A 16,922-nucleotide genomic window follows, 5' to 3' on the forward strand; every position below is an offset into this window, starting at 1 on the left:
ATGGTACCGTCACATCACTGGGCAGCTCCGTCAGTGACAGGCTTCTCCACCCGCGGTGTCTAAAGGAGAGACTCCGCCGGTCCTTCCTCCCTGCTGCAGTCAGACTGTTTAACCCAGCCTGCTCCCAGTAGACCACATTCATTCTTACCTCTGTACAATAATCATTTTTGGGACAATTACATGTTCATCCTTATATGCACTGTGTGCATGATCGTGCTCATACAGTCTATACAGACTTACATCTTTAAGTTACTGACTCTTTTTAACTATTTATTGATGCTACTTTCTTTCACTGTATTTTTATCTCATTTTTATTTTACACCTTGTGATTTTCGTCTACTATCCTGCTTTGCTGCCGTCACACTGTAAATATCTCCGTCTGTGAGATCAATAAAGGATTATCTTGTCTTGTCTTGTCCCGTCCCGTCCTGTCTTGTCTTAGTAACTCAGTCAACTTAGATCTGACCTCATAGTATTATTATTTAATGAATCTTCCCTTTATTTAATTCCTTCACTTAAATTCTTATCAATCTCCTGCTTAACAGGTCTCATTTGCTCAAGTATGGCCGGGTCTTTATACCTACTGTGGAGCTGCTCTAACTCTTTTAGCTTTTCCTGCACGTCTAATAGCTATTTTGTTCTCCTCTTTTTCCGTAAGGCACATTTAGCAATTACTTTCCCTCTAAGGAAGACTTTTGCTGCATCCCGTAATATTACTGGACTGACTGTTCCATTGTCATTAGATTCTAAATATTTTTCTATTTCCTGAGCCATCTCCGTTTTAAAGGTTTTACTGTTTAATAGCCCTGTATTCAATCTCCATAAAGTATTTTTGGCTTTTCTATTTCTACTGATTTGTATAGTTAAACCAGAGTGATCAGAGATGTCTCTTTGTCCGATTGTGCAGTCTTTCACTTTATGTAAATCTTTGCTAAACAAGAAGATATAATCTAGTCTGGAGTGCATATTATGCCTTACGGAATAGAAAGTGAATTCTCTATCATATTTATACAGATTTCTTCCTACGTCAACAAGTCCTAGCTCGTCCAAGATTTTCTTAACTCGCTTTTCTACAGAAGTTTTTAACCGCGCTTGATTAGTTGTGTCTAGTTTAGGATTAAGCACCAAGTTAAAATCTCCTGCACATATACAGGTTCCTGTTATTTCTGTAGCAATGGGGTTAAATGTCTCTTTGAAAAGAAGATGTTACTACCAGGGGGTGCATATATGTTACATAATTTAACATCTCCCTGCTCTAACCTGCCTTTTACCAACACGAACCGACCCGCTTTATCTTTGTGTTCTGAGATAAGTTCAAAACTGACAGAGTTTGATATGAGGATAGCTACACCTCTTTTTCCCCTCTTCTGTACGAAGAAAAATATGTACTTCTGAAGCCCATTTTACTAAATTCCTCATGCTTTATGTTTGACAAATGTGTCTTGTAAAAAGGAAATATGGATTCTTTCTTGTTTTAACTTTGAAACTATTTGACCCCTTTTAATGGGATTGTTTATGCCATTCACGTTTCAGGATTTTATATTATAGCACTGCATGCAGGTTGGTTGTTGTAGAAATGTTATCCTCCACCTGTGAATAATTAAACCATGAACTCAGAGTAATAAACAAAACACACAAGAACTTTCCAGGTCTTCCAGTTCAGAGTGTCTTTTGTCACCTCTATGTAGAAGGGGAAAGTGCCACTAAGTGGGGCCCCTACCAGCGTTAAAAAAGTAGAAAAAAAAGAAAGAAGGAAAAACGAGTTAAAAAAAGAGTTACCTGCACCTGGCGGGGGGGACTACACATCAGTCTTTGTTTTGGTGATGGGGGTGGGGAAGGAGATGTTTAATACAAATCCAAAGGGAAAGAAAAAACACCAAAAAGCTGTTAATCCTCCGTCGTGGCGTCTTCTTTCTCCTGCAGGTGAAACACTTTATGTTCCTCCCGGATGCTCTCCTGATGTCCTGCGCTCGCCGCTCGCCGCTCGCCGGCCTCCTGCTGTGCTCCGCGGCAGAAGTTTGTTGAGGGTCTCTGCGGAGACGTCTTTACATTTCCAGGCAGGCAGCAGCCCGACCGCGACTCCACGTCTCCTCAGATCCTCTGCAGCCTCCCCGCGTTGTTATACGTTACCATAGTGCTCGTGCATCTTGGTCAGCGGGGCCTGGAAGCCGATTTTACAGTCTTTCATTGCTTTCTTAATGGGGCCATATTCCTTCCTCCGCTGCTGCACACTCTCGGCATAGTGGTGATCAAAAAACACCCGTTTCCCTTGAACATGGACGGGTTTTTTCCAAGCCGTGCGGCGGACATTTTCCTTCACATTAAAGTTAAGGAAGCGCACCACAATGGAGCGTGGACTAGTAGCTGCCGCTCTATTCCCAGACTGCCCTGTTTGCACAGATCCACACTCTGGCCGCGTTCTGCCATTATCAACTCTTCCACGTACCGCGGCACAGACCAGCCCTCCGCGTTTTCGGGGATTCCAAATCCGTGATCTTCTCCTGGAGCAGCTGTTTCTCCTGGAGGAGAGTGTTTCCACTGCTGCAGTGGAAACACTCTCCTTTTTTTTTAGCGGATTAGGTGTTGTCACGTGAAACGTTGTTGTGTAAACGGGGCCTAAAATGACCTTTTTACTGACTTTTTCATGCCCAGATTTTACACGTGAGGAGAAAAAACAACTCCTTGATCAGTGAAAACAGGATAATCCCAGAGTTTAAAGTCTTACTTTAAATACACACATCTACGGTCACATGCAGGCCAGATGAAAACACCCCTATACTCTGTTATTACCGCAACGCCGACTGCTTTTCTTTGCAGACACACAGTCATTCATGTTTGCACACACTGCAAGAGCTGAATTGTGAACGAATGAAAGTCAATTTTCTATGTTACGCTGGAGATTGGCAGTGGAATGCAAACGGAATGATTGAAAGTTGGAGAATTAAGATTAGAACATTTTCTAATTTTATAGATATATATACAGATATATACATACAACTCTTGCCAAACGAATGACCGTTGACAATAATCAATTACTGACCATTTGATTTAGTAGTGTGCAACCAGGCGCTGGACAGTGAACGGACAACTCATCCACGGACAACTTGTCCACAAAACTGCAACCCTGGACAGCTCGTCCACGACTATTTATTTCAGCATTATTGATTTGAAGGATTGGATTTCAAAGTATATTTGACACATTTGGAAGGATTATTAACTGTATTTGAGACAAAAACATAAAATATGAAGTATATTTGACACAACAACATAAACATTGGCAGCTGCCCAGAGCGCAAACTCAACAGGGGAGCATCATGAACCGGCATGGATGTGATGGTGATAGTGATGGGGGACTATTGTCATTCAGAATCAGAGCCAACACAACCAACAAATGACTGCTGCCACCCCCTGCTTCACTCTCAACATTCACATGCATGCAAATGCTGGGACATGTTGGAAGGCTTCCATTTCAATGAGAAAAAACAACCTCTCTTCCTTTGTGCAGGTCAGAGGCTGTTTGTGTTGGTGGGCCAGAGCAATTTACATTTGTTGGTGGAAATGTTTTGTATTGTAGATATGAATCAATCCTCAAAGAGATTTGGGGAAAGATGTGTTCCTTTGCTTTAGAAAGTTCCCCCCTGTTTTTGTGCATCTGCAGTGGAGTCCTGCTAGAAAACAGATGTGTGGAACAGTTGGGCAGAACATTTCTCTATTTCTCAAGCGGATGATATGAAGTTGAAAACAAGTCTTTTCAAATACAGGTAGCAGGGAGAAAGATTCTATCAGCAACACGTGAAAATGCTTCTCAGGGTAAAATCATTGTCTTCTAATAATCACCTTTGCACACAGAGATTAAGGACAATAGAAATACAGAAAAATGATCAAAAGCTTTGCTCTGAGCTAATTCTCCAAACTGCCTGGGATTCTCCGATATTCCAAATGACCCTCCTTTCTGGCCTCAGGCCCAGGGGGTAAGCTCGGGCTCTTCTTAGCTCATAGAATGGAGCTGCCTCGGGAAATCACTCCTCACTTCTGTGTCAACAAGGACATCCTTCTGAGAGCTGCCCCTCCCCAAACCGAACCACCCCACCCATTAGATTTCACTTGCCCCTCAACCCCCAAATTAACTTTGCATTCCCTTGTTTGCCATGAATACCTCGAATACTTGCTGACAATTGGCAGCACCCCTGCTGAAAGATTCACCTCAGGCCTCATCCACACGAGCCAAAACCGTCAGGTTTCTCCCCGGCGTTCTCAAACTAAAGTCCGTCCACACGTCACTATTAACAGGGCTCAACACGATCTAGTACATATGACAGGCTTTTAGAGGGCGCTGGGACTCACTTGATACACCCAAAAAGCAGAAGAGACCACAAACACCATAGAGCAACATACTGTAACTCTAGACCAGGCACTGGCCTGTTTGAGGCGTCAAGGAGCTCTGGCCTCCGGTCGTGGCAAAACAATACTGAGGAACAGGACAAGTTAGTGAAGTTGGCTGAGCAAATCACTTTCCAAAGGTTCATCCGTCACATTTCACGTGTGACTACATGAAAAATAACCAGTAAAAGCTTCCTGTTTATGCCCATGATAACATTTATCATTTTAGGGTTTTATACTGAAGCATATTGAAGCTATTTTCATATCGAAAATAAATAAAATCAAAATAAATCAACTGGCTTTTCCATAAACTCTTCATTTTATTTTTCTTTATTTGTACTTTTTTATGTAAAACATCTTTGAGAGCCCAAAAAAGTGCTATATTAGTTTGATGTATTATTATTATTATTATTATTATTATTAAAATAAATAATAATTACTCTGAACTAATCTAATTTGATGAGCATTAATGTTTAGGAGTCAGAGGTTGTTACTATTGAATGAGCTTTATGTGAAGCCTCTTTGTGATGTGAAACATTTAAACACATGTACGTTTTTTTCATTGTTACATGAATACATATATATATATATATATGTCATATGTGTATGCAAATTATCTTCTGCATGAATAACAATAATAGTACATTACACAAACAAAGAATGAGAGATGAGAATCCTAATTGCACTTCACAGCGGCAGCGCCACCAGTAGCTTTGGCTGCTCGGTCTGGAGTCATGGAGAAGTCAATGTCATTCGTCAAGTCGGGCATCCGGGGACTCAGTGACGTTACTCCCTCGCATCGGTGTCCGCCATATTTGTTTGGGGGGAAAACAATACATCTTCAGCTCTCGGGAAATTCAGCATCCGTTTAGTTTTATCCGTCGGCCTCAGAGTTGCTGCATGTTTGGGGGTTCAGAATGCAGACCTGAAGTTTCACATTGTTCCAAAGGAGCAATTACACCGGAAACAGTGGCTGTCTTTTATTGGCCGGGGAAATAGGGAAATCTGTCAGGGAAAAACTGGTCTGATCGGTCTTCCCATACTTGCGTGTGCTCTCAGCACTTTATAACGGGCACGTTATGCTTGTTGTGTGTGCAGACTGTATGATGACAACACAAGCTGACTCGCAGCTGATGTGTTTTACTATCGTGCAACACGTCGGCGGGATCTCGTCCCAAACACAGAGAAATCACGAAAAAGGAGAAGGAGGAGTATATGGAGAGGAGCATGGTCATTTTTCAGGGGGAGCTTGGAGTCAGTACTTTTGAGCATCTACTAGCATTTTATGTCGGCGTTTACTGTCATGGTGTTTCATTTTTCCAACAAAACACTCCATGTAAACGAAACACAAGCTGCAGGCCGCCGCAGCTACGATCGCCCCAGATATCTGACACTGCTTGATATTCATCAGAACGTTACGGCCAGTGTTGCCACAGTTACCTTTAAAAAGTAATCTGATTACTGATAACTCATTACTGATAAAAGTGTTCATAAGGAGCAACGCGTTACTAATTAATGCGTTACCGACATCACTGGTTACGGCCACGACTATAGTTTTCAGGAGGACTCTCCCACGGTCGCAGTCTTTCATCCAGAAATGCCGCAGTGTGTGGAAGGCTTAGCAGAGGTTACAAACACTCACACGGTTCATTGATCTTGGAATTGTACGGGTCTGGGGAGGTGTAGGTAAAATCAGGACTTACCACTCTGGAACTGGTGTTAAAAGAGAAGCTGTGTTGATGATCGGCCAAAAACGATGTGTTTACCTGAAACGGTATTCTGGTGTGGGCGGCCCTCAGTTCACCCTCACTCACTAGCTATCGCCCGGTTCACACCTGCTGTTAAAGCTCATTGTGAGCGATGTGATCAGTAGTGCACAGACTGAACAGCAGCTGGATGCGCAAGCAAGACACATGAAATTACAGTTAAAGATATGGAAATGGTTATTGTGGAATGAATGGCGATATTATCCTATTACCATTGTATCCCGAGTGGAACCTCAACCCTTTTTTTTACCCTGTTGCGCAAAACATTTTCAGTCCCCACTCCGTTTTATTACTTTCAGCCCTTCATCCACCTTCCACAAGTGAACTGTGGTGAAGAGAGCCTGTTTCACCAGAGACTGCAGCAGTGCCAGGTTGAGCTCCGCTCTCAAGGAGGACTTTCAATCTAAACTCGTGATGCCAATGGAGAGACGACGAGCAACGAAACCGCTCCTGCAAAAGGGATGTGACATGTGTGTAGTCCTGCTGTGCCGGGTCAGCCAAACACACAGGTACAGTCTCAGCTCGGTTCATACCTGTGGTGTTTGCAAAGTGGAACAGATCTTTCACACAGACGACAGGCTGAGCTCAAATGTGCCAAAAGGAACTGACTGCGAGGAGGAACAGTTCAAGGGTATTGTGACAAAACAACTCACAGTATTCACACATACTAAAGGCTGAACATGTCAGAAAACAAGAGCTTCCAAACCACATCAACATGAGCTGTAAACGATCACTGTGGCCGTGGTGAAGTCCAGTGATAATTGAGCCTTGATGCATCCAGAAAGATTCAATGTGAATTTTAGTGAAGCATTCTCATCAATCACCAACATAATCATAAAAAAAACTACTTTTCAACACTGACAAAGCTTGTGTCTTATAGGTCATGAAAACTGTAATTGTGATTTGTTTCCACACTTTGTGTCAAATTACATTTTAGAATTATGCTGCAGTATCTGCTTGAATTACAGAAGGGTGACACATCACCAACAATTATCCAAAAAGGGAGCAGATTTCAAAAAGTACGAGCTCAGTGGAGGCTGAACCACACACGTGCAAGTTTTCAAAAGCAAGAACATCTATGCACTATTAATACCAAACAGGCTGCACAGGGTGGAGCTCACTGTGTCTCGGCTGTGATGTGGTTACAGCGGCTCTCTCTCTCATTGTGTGTGTGTGTGTGTGTGTGTGTGTGTGTGTGTGTGTGTGTGTACCTAAGAACTACATCTGCTCATGAATCCTGGCCACTAATTTCATATTTCAGCACAGTCTCCTGTCATCAGCACTCTTATCAAAAATACATACCAGACCGTAATCATGGAAGGACGGATACCAAAATACCTGAGAGCACATGAGCACAAATGAAAGACGAGAGGGAGGAGGGGGACGGAATGAGGACTATATATGACAAAGGAGGCAAAGGAAAGTGGGACAAGAAGATAATATGGGTTAAATAAGAGGGCAGTGACTCAATCTGTCAGGTGAAAATATGCACAAATATGTAACGAGGTTGTACAAAGCTTCTAAAAATAGATCCGTTTTACTGGTACGCTGCTCCTGAAATGGCTGAAACGCTGTGTAACTTCGTACTGGATGAGCGATTGCATGTAAGGTATGAGAAGGTGTGTGTCTGCTCTTGTTTCACTGTCATTGTTGGGTGTACACAAACAAGTTGTGGTTTCTGACATACGCTGTGGGTCCACAAGGCTAAAGCCCTCACCAGTTTACATGTGCTTTCATCTCAGAGAGACTTGCTTTGATTTTATCTTTCAACTTGTTGTTCCGTGTGATAATTTGCACCTCATTAACGATGAACGACACCTATTTAACCTCCGTGTACTTTTGTGTAGCTGATTAACGGATCGTGAAATACATTTGCAAATAAATGTTTTTAGTCTTTTCTGTGAAGGTTTGCATCAGACATTGCATCACGTTTTTCTTTTTATTTCTTTCCCCGGCTGTGATTTTAAACTAATGATGAGCTACTTTTTCAAAGGATAGTCATAAGCATAGTCAGACAACATTGTGTGTGTGCGTGCGTGCGTGCGTGCGTGCGTGCGTGCGTGTGTGCGTGTGTGTGTGTGTTGCATAGGTGCAACCTCAGCAACAATTACCCCCTGTGTTGACAAGTCCCAGATTTCGAGGCATGTATCAACAAGTCACAACACAACCCCGGAGGCTTAAGATTGAAAATAAATAAATAAATACATAAATGCAACTATGAATGAGTTTATTTTCGCAATAAGCAAATATTTATAATGTACAAATTTCATTCTTTTAATACAAAATACAATGAATCGTTCATTCACATCTTGTAAAACAAATAAGAAAACCGATGTAATTAAAGCAGATTAATAAAAATCAGGACGTAAATAATTTTGTAGATAAATGATCATTTGTTCAAGGATGGATGGATGGATGGATGGATTTGATGGATGGATGGATGGATGGGTGGATGGATGGATGGATGGGTGGATTTGATGGATGGATGGATTTGATGGATGGATGGATGGGTGGATGGATGGGTGGATTTGATAGATGGATGGATAGATAGATGTATTTGTGGATGGATTTGATGGATGATAGATGGATGGATTGATGGATGGATATGAAGGATAAATAGGTGGAATGATAGATGGATGGATTTGATGGTTAGATGGATGGATGGATTTTATAGATGGGTGAAAGAAAGAAAGAAAGAAAGAAAGAAAGAAAGAAAGAAAGAAAGAAAGAAAGAATGATGGATGGATGGATGGATGGATGGATGGATGGATGGATGGATGGATGGATGGATGAGTACGTAGATACCTGAATGGAAAATGGATCGATGGATTTGATGGATGGGTGAATGGATTGATTGATAGATGGATGGATGGATGGGTGTGTGGATACATGGATGGATGTGATGGATGGATGGATGGATTGATTGATAGATGGATGATGGATGGATGGATTTGATGGATGGATGATAGATGAATGGTTTTGATGGGTGGATGATGGATGGATGCATTTCATGGATGATGGATGGATTTATGTATGGATGGACATGATGGATGGATGAATGGTTTTGATGAACGGATGGATGGATGGGTGAACTGATGGATGAACGGATGGATGGATGGGTGAACTGATGGATGAACTGATGGATGGATGAATGGTTTTGATGAACGGATGGATGGATGGGTGAACTGATGGATGAACTGATGGATGGATGGATGATAGATGGATGGATTTGATGGGTGGGTGGATGATGGATGGATGCATTTTATGGATGGATGGATGGATGGATGATAGATGAATGGATTTGATGGGTGGGTGGATGATGGATGGATGCATTTTATGGATGGATTTGATGGATTGATGGATGATAGATGAATGGATTTGAAGGGTGGGTGCATGATGTATGTATGTATGTATGTATGTATGTATGTATGTATGTATGTATGTATGTATGTATGTATGTATGTATGTATGTATGTATGTATGTATATGATGGATGGATGGATGGATGGTGTTGATGGATCGATGGATTTGATGGATGGATGAATGGTTTTGATGAACAGATGGATGTATGGATGGATGGATAGATGAACTGATGGATCGATGAACTGATGGTTGGATGAATGGATAGATAAACTGATGGATGGATGGATGAATAGATGGATGGATGGGTGGATGAATAGATGGATGGATGGGTGGATGGATGGATGGATGAATAGATGAAGTGATGGATTGATGGATGAATAGATGGATGGATGGGTGGATGAATAGATGAAGTGATGGATTGATGGATGAATAGATGGATGGATGAATAGAAGGATGGATGGGTGGATGGATGGATGAATAGATGAAGTGATGGACTGATGGATGGATGAATAGATGGATGGATGGGTGGATGGATGGATGAATAGATGAAGTGATGGATGGATGGATGGATGGATGAATAGATGGATGGATGGATGAATAGATGAAGTGATGGATGGATGATGAAGGATGGACGGATGGATGGATAGATGAACTGATGGTTGGATGAATGGATAGATAAACTGATGGATGGATGGATGAATAGATGGATGAATGGATGAATAGATGGATGGATGGGTGGATGAATAGATGGATGGATGGGTGGATGGATGGATGAATAGATGAAGTGATGGATGGATGGATGGATGAATAGATGGATGGGTGGGTGGATGGATGGATGAATAGATGAAGTGATGGATGGATGAATAGATGGATGGATGGGTGGATGGATGAATAGATGAAATGATGGATGGATGGATGGATGAATAGATGGATGGATGATGAAGGATGGACGGATGGATAGATGGATGGATGAATAGATGGATGGATGAATAGATGGATGGATGGGTGGATGAATAGATGAAGTGATGGATGGATGGATGAATAGATGGATAGATGGATGGATGATGAAGGATGGACGGATGAATAGATGGATGGATGGATGAATAGATGAAGTGATGAATAGGTGGATGGATGGATGAATAGATGAAGTGATGAATAGGTGGATGGATGGATGAATAGATGGCTGGATGAATAGATGAAGTGATGGATGGATGAAGGATGGACGGCTGGTCGGACTGCTGTTGTTCCTGTGTCGAGGAGAGAACCCCTGGTTCCTGACTGTCCAGCCTGCTTTGTGAGCCCGGCTCGACCTCCGCACCTGCAGCGAGGTTCTCTCCTCTCCGTTAAGCCCCGCATATCCACGTGTGGGCGGAGGCTCACGAGGAACAGGGGGTGGGGTGGGGTGGGGTGGGGTGAGGGGAGGGGGGCGGAGGAGGCGCGCGGCGCTCCGGCTGTATAAAGCCGCGGTGCGCTCCTCCGGGCAGCATTCAGCCTCCTCCTGTACTCTCTGCTTCAGCGCTGGATTATTTCAATCTCTTGTATTTTGTAAACGTCTGTGGACATTCATCAGTTTTAGTTTGGACTTTGTCACTGAAGCGGAACCCGACCAACACGATGCGTCTCATCCAGAACATGACCACCATTTCCGAGTGTCCAGCGCCGGAGCACACTGCGCCCAACCGGGTCATCAAGATAGCGGTCATCGGAGGCAGCGGAGTGGGAAAAACAGGTAAAAGCCCGAGCAAGGCACCGTCTTGTACCTCCTCTTCGTCTTCTGTCCATGAAAAGTACTGACTTGATTTCCTTCTTCCAGCGCTTGTGGTGAGGTTTCTGACGAGGCGCTTCATCGGAGACTACGAGCGGAACGCGGGTAAGAAAACGATGTTTTAAAGAATACAATGAGAAGAGAGCCCCTGCTGTGTGACATGAGCCGGTGTTAAAGTCTTTGTTCCTGTGCGGCGTGCAGGCAGTCTCTATTCCAGAGAGGTCCAGGTGGACGGAGAGCAAGTGACCATCCAGGTTCAGGACACTCCTGCTGCGGAGGTAAGAACTCTCACATGGAGAAACGTCTTCAGGTTGCTTTGCTTAAAGAGACAGGCCAGACCCATGTGAACAATCAGACACTGTAAAAATAAACTCTTTCTAGTAAAAATAAGCTGAATTGGTCTTTCCTGGGCATTCATCCAAGACCAGAGGTGTACATGCTTTTTTTCTTTCTTGACGTACAGCCCCTCATTGTGGCAGTCTAATCTCTCCTTTAGCCTAATGGATGTCTGGGGCCGGAGTAAATGATACTCGGATCCAGACTCCCCAGTCAGCCACACACCGCCCTGTTGAGGCACAGTAATCCTATAGCTTGTGTCTGAACCAGTCAGCCCTTCAGTTTCAGAAAAAGATTAGATGCATTAAGTCAGAAGATATTTAATCTGATCATATTCCCTGCATTGTTTCTCCAGAGAAGAATAATTTTTAATTTTTCTCTCTTCTGTGTTTCTCAGAGGACTGATCATGGTGTCAGCCTCCCCGACCACGTGTCCTGCTCTATTCAGTGGGCTGATGCCGTGGTGTTGGTGTACTCGGTGACCGACCGTCGCAGCTTCGATTTGATCGATCAGCTGCACCAACTGGTCGTCCGCACGGGCGGTGCCAGGGTGCCGCCGGTCATCCTCCTGGCCAACAAGGCAGACTTGCTGCACCTGAGGCACGTAGACTCCCAGCAGGGCCCTTTGCTGGCAGGAACACTGGGCTGCTCCTTCTTCGAAGTGTCCGCCAGCGAGGACTACAACCAGGTGCACGGTGCTTTCCACAGGCTGTGCTGCCAGTTGGGCAAGCAGCAGACGCCACCTCCGGCCTCCACCTCCTCTGCCAGTGCCACCACAGAGAAGAGGCGCTCGCCCCTGATTCCCAGGCCCAAATCTCCCAACATGCAGGACCTGAAACGACGCTTCAAGCAGGCGCTGTCAGCCAAAGTGAGGACGGTCACCTCAGTGTGAGGACGTGTAGAAAGTGGCCCAGAGTGGCCGCAGAAAGAAAGCACTGAAGGTGGGAGAGAAAATGGAGGAAGTCCGTGTTTCACTCAAGTCCTGCACCCGTGTGGATGAAGCGTGGCGACGTGAGGCGAATGGCCTCACAGAGTTAAGGTCCTGGGTGGGCAGAGTTCTGTTCTGTCAAGTACAAGTTCAGAGAGGCTGTGGTGTTTGGTACCTGTTCAGGACAGAAGACACCTGAGGACAGGAAGCAGCTGGGGCCCACTGGCTGATCTACAAACTCTGGGCATATAAAAAAAGACCAAAATACTTGTAAATCAATCTCTCCTGGCAACTGCAGTGGTCAAGGACTACTTATTTTTAGCAGTGTGGAGCGCTGCAGCAGCTCGTTACTGCGTCTGCTACTACATAGCACCTCTCAGTGTTGGTATTATTATACCAACCACTTCAGCCGGGGCTCTACAGCCTCGTGTGTGCTTGATCCTTTTTATGTCAATGTTTGCTGCATATTTTGTTGTTGTTGAATTTTCATGACCATCATTGTCCATGATGATATGAGGGTGGGGTGATGGGAGGGTGGGGTGATGGGAGGGTGGAGGTCCAGTGGGACAGCAGAGTATGTAGCATGAGTTGGTTATTATCACTGCTGCACTTTATGAAATGGAAGTCCAAAGGGCTGGTTGTTATTTATCATTTACAAACTCACCTTTTGTGCACAATAAAATAATGCATTTTTAAATGTGTCTCTGTCTTCTTGTGTGTCCGATAGTACAGATGTCTCCAGGTATCGTCAAATAAGTAGTCATCGGTTGTACTGTCAGTGCTATTGAAAGTCTGCAGCGTCCTTGGATGTCTGAAAATAAATATCAATACCACTATGAAAGGAGATGACGCACACAGATAAAAGTGACCCACAAATAAAAAAGTTCTTCTAAGAGGCTTTGGAGTACACAAGAGTGATGAATACCATTTAAACATGAGGTATATGAGTGTACAACTGCCTCCCACCTGCTCATCCACCCTATGTTAGGAAGCGCTCTGGTCCTGACCACAGCGAAGGAAAAGCTGCTGAGCTGACCGCAGCCGGCGCTGCTGTGGAGGAGCTCATGCTGGTTTTCACTGAGCATTTCATTATCAGCTCCTCTGAGAATTGAAATCCTGTTGAAGATGAGAAATGAGACTGTACTTTTCCAGTGAAAACACCTGGACGTATATGCATCACATCAGAAGCTCATGAGTGTCCTGTTGCTCTCAGACGAAGCGTGGAAGGTGCTGGACGAGGCGAGGGGAGACTCAGACGCTGTGGTGGAGTTTTAGGCTGGTGTAATCACTGAGCTCTCACCGAGAGGATTCACATTGGAGGAAACTGAAGCTGAGGTCCCGTCACACTTTTTGTGCCAGGACGGGTTTTTATGTGATCCCAACGAAAAACATTGTGAATGGTACGAAAAAAAAACCCGTGACCGCCGGCTTCGATTTTCCATCACCCCTCCATTGAGGTACCTAGCACTGAGGAAGGGGTCTCATAGGGAGGACCCACATCTTAACCGTAGTGTCTGCGGTGGGACGGGGACAGAGTTGGACCTGGATGTGCTTTGCCGTACCGTAACCTCCCGCCACACCGCGTACTGCGGCAGGACCGCGGCTAAAGGGAGCAGAGATTGTTTAGCAGGTAGAGGAGCTGTAGAGACACGAAGCACCGAGTGGCCCGAGTGAAATGATCAGTAATTATACTGGTGGGAAGAGAACAGTGTGTGTGTGTGTGTGTGTGTGTGTGTGTGTGTGTGTGTGTGTGTGTGTGTGTGTGTGTGTGTGTGTGTGTGTGTGTGTGTGTGTGTGTGTGTGTGTGTGTGTGTGTGTGTGTGTGTGTGTTTAATGTTTCCTGGCTGGAAACGGGCTCTGTGTGCACACTCAAAAACCACCATCAGACGAGGGTGCTCGGAAAACTTTATTGCTTTAAGTTAACATGTGAGTGTGAACAGCATCACACACGGCTGGAGAAGTTCTTTGGACACCGACAGTGAAACTGACACAAGCAGGGTAGGAATGTTATTTGCATGTCATTTCAATATTGATTTCCTCCCTCTTTAGCTGGTAGACTCCCGACCTTTGCGGTTGCGTGCGTCCCTCCATGTGCTCACGCTGCCACGTGACGCCCCTTCAGACACCGATATCAGGCATCAGCCTTTGGGTGTGGAAGAGTAGCTCGGGGATGTCAGTTGGTCGCAGTAATCGGGTGGAGAAAACCAGCACCTGGACCAGAGCACAACACACTCATTAAGGTTACAGCATGCCACGGTGTCTAATCTGTCACTTTTAAATGAACGTAGTGCTGAGTAATGTGTAATGTACAAATTAGCAGTCAACAAGGTGCCTTTAGCAGCCCATTTGTTCAGCTGATTTCATTTAATTACCTCCCCTCCAACAGTTTTGCATTAGATCACGCTCATCTTGCCTTTAAAAAAACCAAAACAACAACAATATTGTTGTTGGAGTTGCTCCTGTCTTTTTGAGGACATCGGTTCAGTTCTGACTTCGTGCCTCACCAGAAATGTGTTGCAGCCCTTTAATTTCATACAAGCATCACCACAAACAAAATAAACAAACACTGCAGAGACAATATTAAAGCTGAAGCATATTAAACACGTTAGAAAGTTAAACTAAGATATCCAAAGCATTGAATAGTTTGATGAACAATAAGTAAGCCTCCATGAACAGAAATGTTATGTCGATGTCTTGTAGTATACTAATCAGTAAATATTACAGAGTAAATATGAAGGACAATTGTAGCAGAATCCTTTTATTGTAATGTTCTGGGTCCATGTGCTTTCAACCAACATATCAGTGTTTATTCAGACATGGCACCAGCATGTGAAGTCATCACCACATTTACATGAGGGGGTGCACGTCTGAAGAGAATCTATTGTAAGTCAGGGAGTGAAGCTGAGCAAAGTTTGCTTCCATACAAAGGAGCCAATCATGAGTGCAGACCTTCTGCATTGACCTGTGAGCAGCAGACGGGACAAAACCACTTCTGGATTTCCTATATTAGCACTTTAAGGGCACTATATGTTTATTTTTTTTATCATTCAATAAGCTGTCAAACAGTGCTAAAGACAGAGGAATCTGACGAATCACACACTGAGTCATACAGTGAAGCTTTATGTCTCTGAGAAACAGTTTGATAGAACACATTTTAAATCTGCACCAATCAAACCAAAGAACAAGTCTTGCTCTCATCAGCAAGGTGAATTTGACCAGTAAAGCTCTTGAATGATGCAGTTTGATGTCCAGACGTGTGAAGTGCTGCTTGAACTCTGTAAGGCCTCTGATCCGACCGTCAGCCCGGCCTTCTTCTGTGGTCGTCCTCGGCGACTGAGAGCTCTTCATCCCACAGCACCTGATCTTCTGAGGGACTGAGCTTCATGTGCTCAAGTAGTGACAGACCATCGTTAGACTTAGTTAAATGGCACAACATGATGGACGAGGTCAAATGCATTGAAGAAGCTGGACAGACCCTGTTATTATTACAATTATTTCACTTTATTCTTCTGCTGCACCAACTGCTGCATTTTTGACAACCTAAATCACCTTTGTGAAAATTCAACCACACGTCAGAAGTGGCAAACCGCTTTATATGTTATGCTCATTGTGCATGTGTCTGGCAAAATGGCTCCATAGCGCCCCCTACATTGTTTTCACTTTTGTAACATCTAAAACAGACATCACGTTTGACACGTTTCATCTACGTCCAAGAAATTTGGTGGACCCATGCAGCGCACCAAGACGTACAGAAATGTCGCTGACACCCATACTCTACACCCAACAGGAAATCCGCCATTTTGCGTTAAGCATGAAACATAATCCTGCTTGGGGGTTAGTCCTACAGCCCTGATATTTGGCCAGTACATATAACAGGTGTTCCTGATGGAATCTTATCAAAATAAAACTATAATATCACAGGTCATACCTTGGCACTCCAATGACCAGCTGATGGTTCGCCATGAAACAGGAAGTGATGTGTAACTCTGCTCCACAAGCTGCAATCTGCCTGAAACTTGCAAATTTCCAGGGTTGCAGTTTTGTGGACGAGTTGTCCGTTCACCGACACAGACACACCTGCTTAGAGCCGTTCAGTAAAGTTCCAGCATCAATAACTCTTTGATGAAACATCATCAACACACTCTTTCCCATCGGTGTGAGGTAGACAATATGCTATCAGCTATTGTCTTTGGAGCAGCAGAAACAACACTGGCTGTGAGACCAGAGTGCAGGGACCGTCTGGAATTCACTGCAGTGTCACCAGAATCACTGCAGCTTCACTTGATCACACTACAACACTTGATCTGATAGTGACATGTGTTTTGTAGTATCGGTCTTCACTGTTGTAACGGTTTTGCAAATTGCAGACAGTCCCTGCACATTG

The 16,922-nt window shown here is 44.1% G+C and overlaps 2 protein-coding genes across 2 annotated transcripts in view; one reads left to right on the plus strand and one right to left on the minus strand.

Annotated features, from left to right (window-relative positions):
• The first annotated feature begins 10,936 nt into the window (after positions 1–10,936).
• On the plus strand, positions 10,937–12,788 carry rasl11b (RAS-like, family 11, member B). The gene is made up of 4 exons (XM_080472833.1): positions 10,937–11,238; positions 11,323–11,379; positions 11,476–11,552; positions 12,008–12,788. The coding sequence occupies exons 1-4, from the start codon at positions 11,124–11,126 to the stop codon at positions 12,500–12,502; spliced, it is 744 nt and encodes a 247-aa protein (XP_080328959.1). The 5' UTR covers positions 10,937–11,123; the 3' UTR covers positions 12,503–12,788.
• Positions 12,789–14,425: 1,637 nt separating this feature from the next.
• The window catches only part of scfd2 (sec1 family domain containing 2), a 118,117-nt gene continuing 115,620 nt past the window's right edge, over positions 14,426–16,922 (minus strand). The window contains exon 9 of the mRNA XM_080473041.1: positions 14,426–14,749. Coding sequence (XP_080329167.1) covers positions 14,657–14,749 — 93 coding nt within the window. The 3' untranslated portion in view covers positions 14,426–14,656. The remainder of the gene's footprint in view (positions 14,750–16,922) is intronic.

This window comes from Lipophrys pholis (genome assembly GCF_963383615.2).
Source record: "Lipophrys pholis genome assembly, chromosome: 10".
Classification (NCBI taxonomy): Eukaryota; Metazoa; Chordata; class Actinopteri; order Blenniiformes; family Blenniidae; genus Lipophrys; species Lipophrys pholis.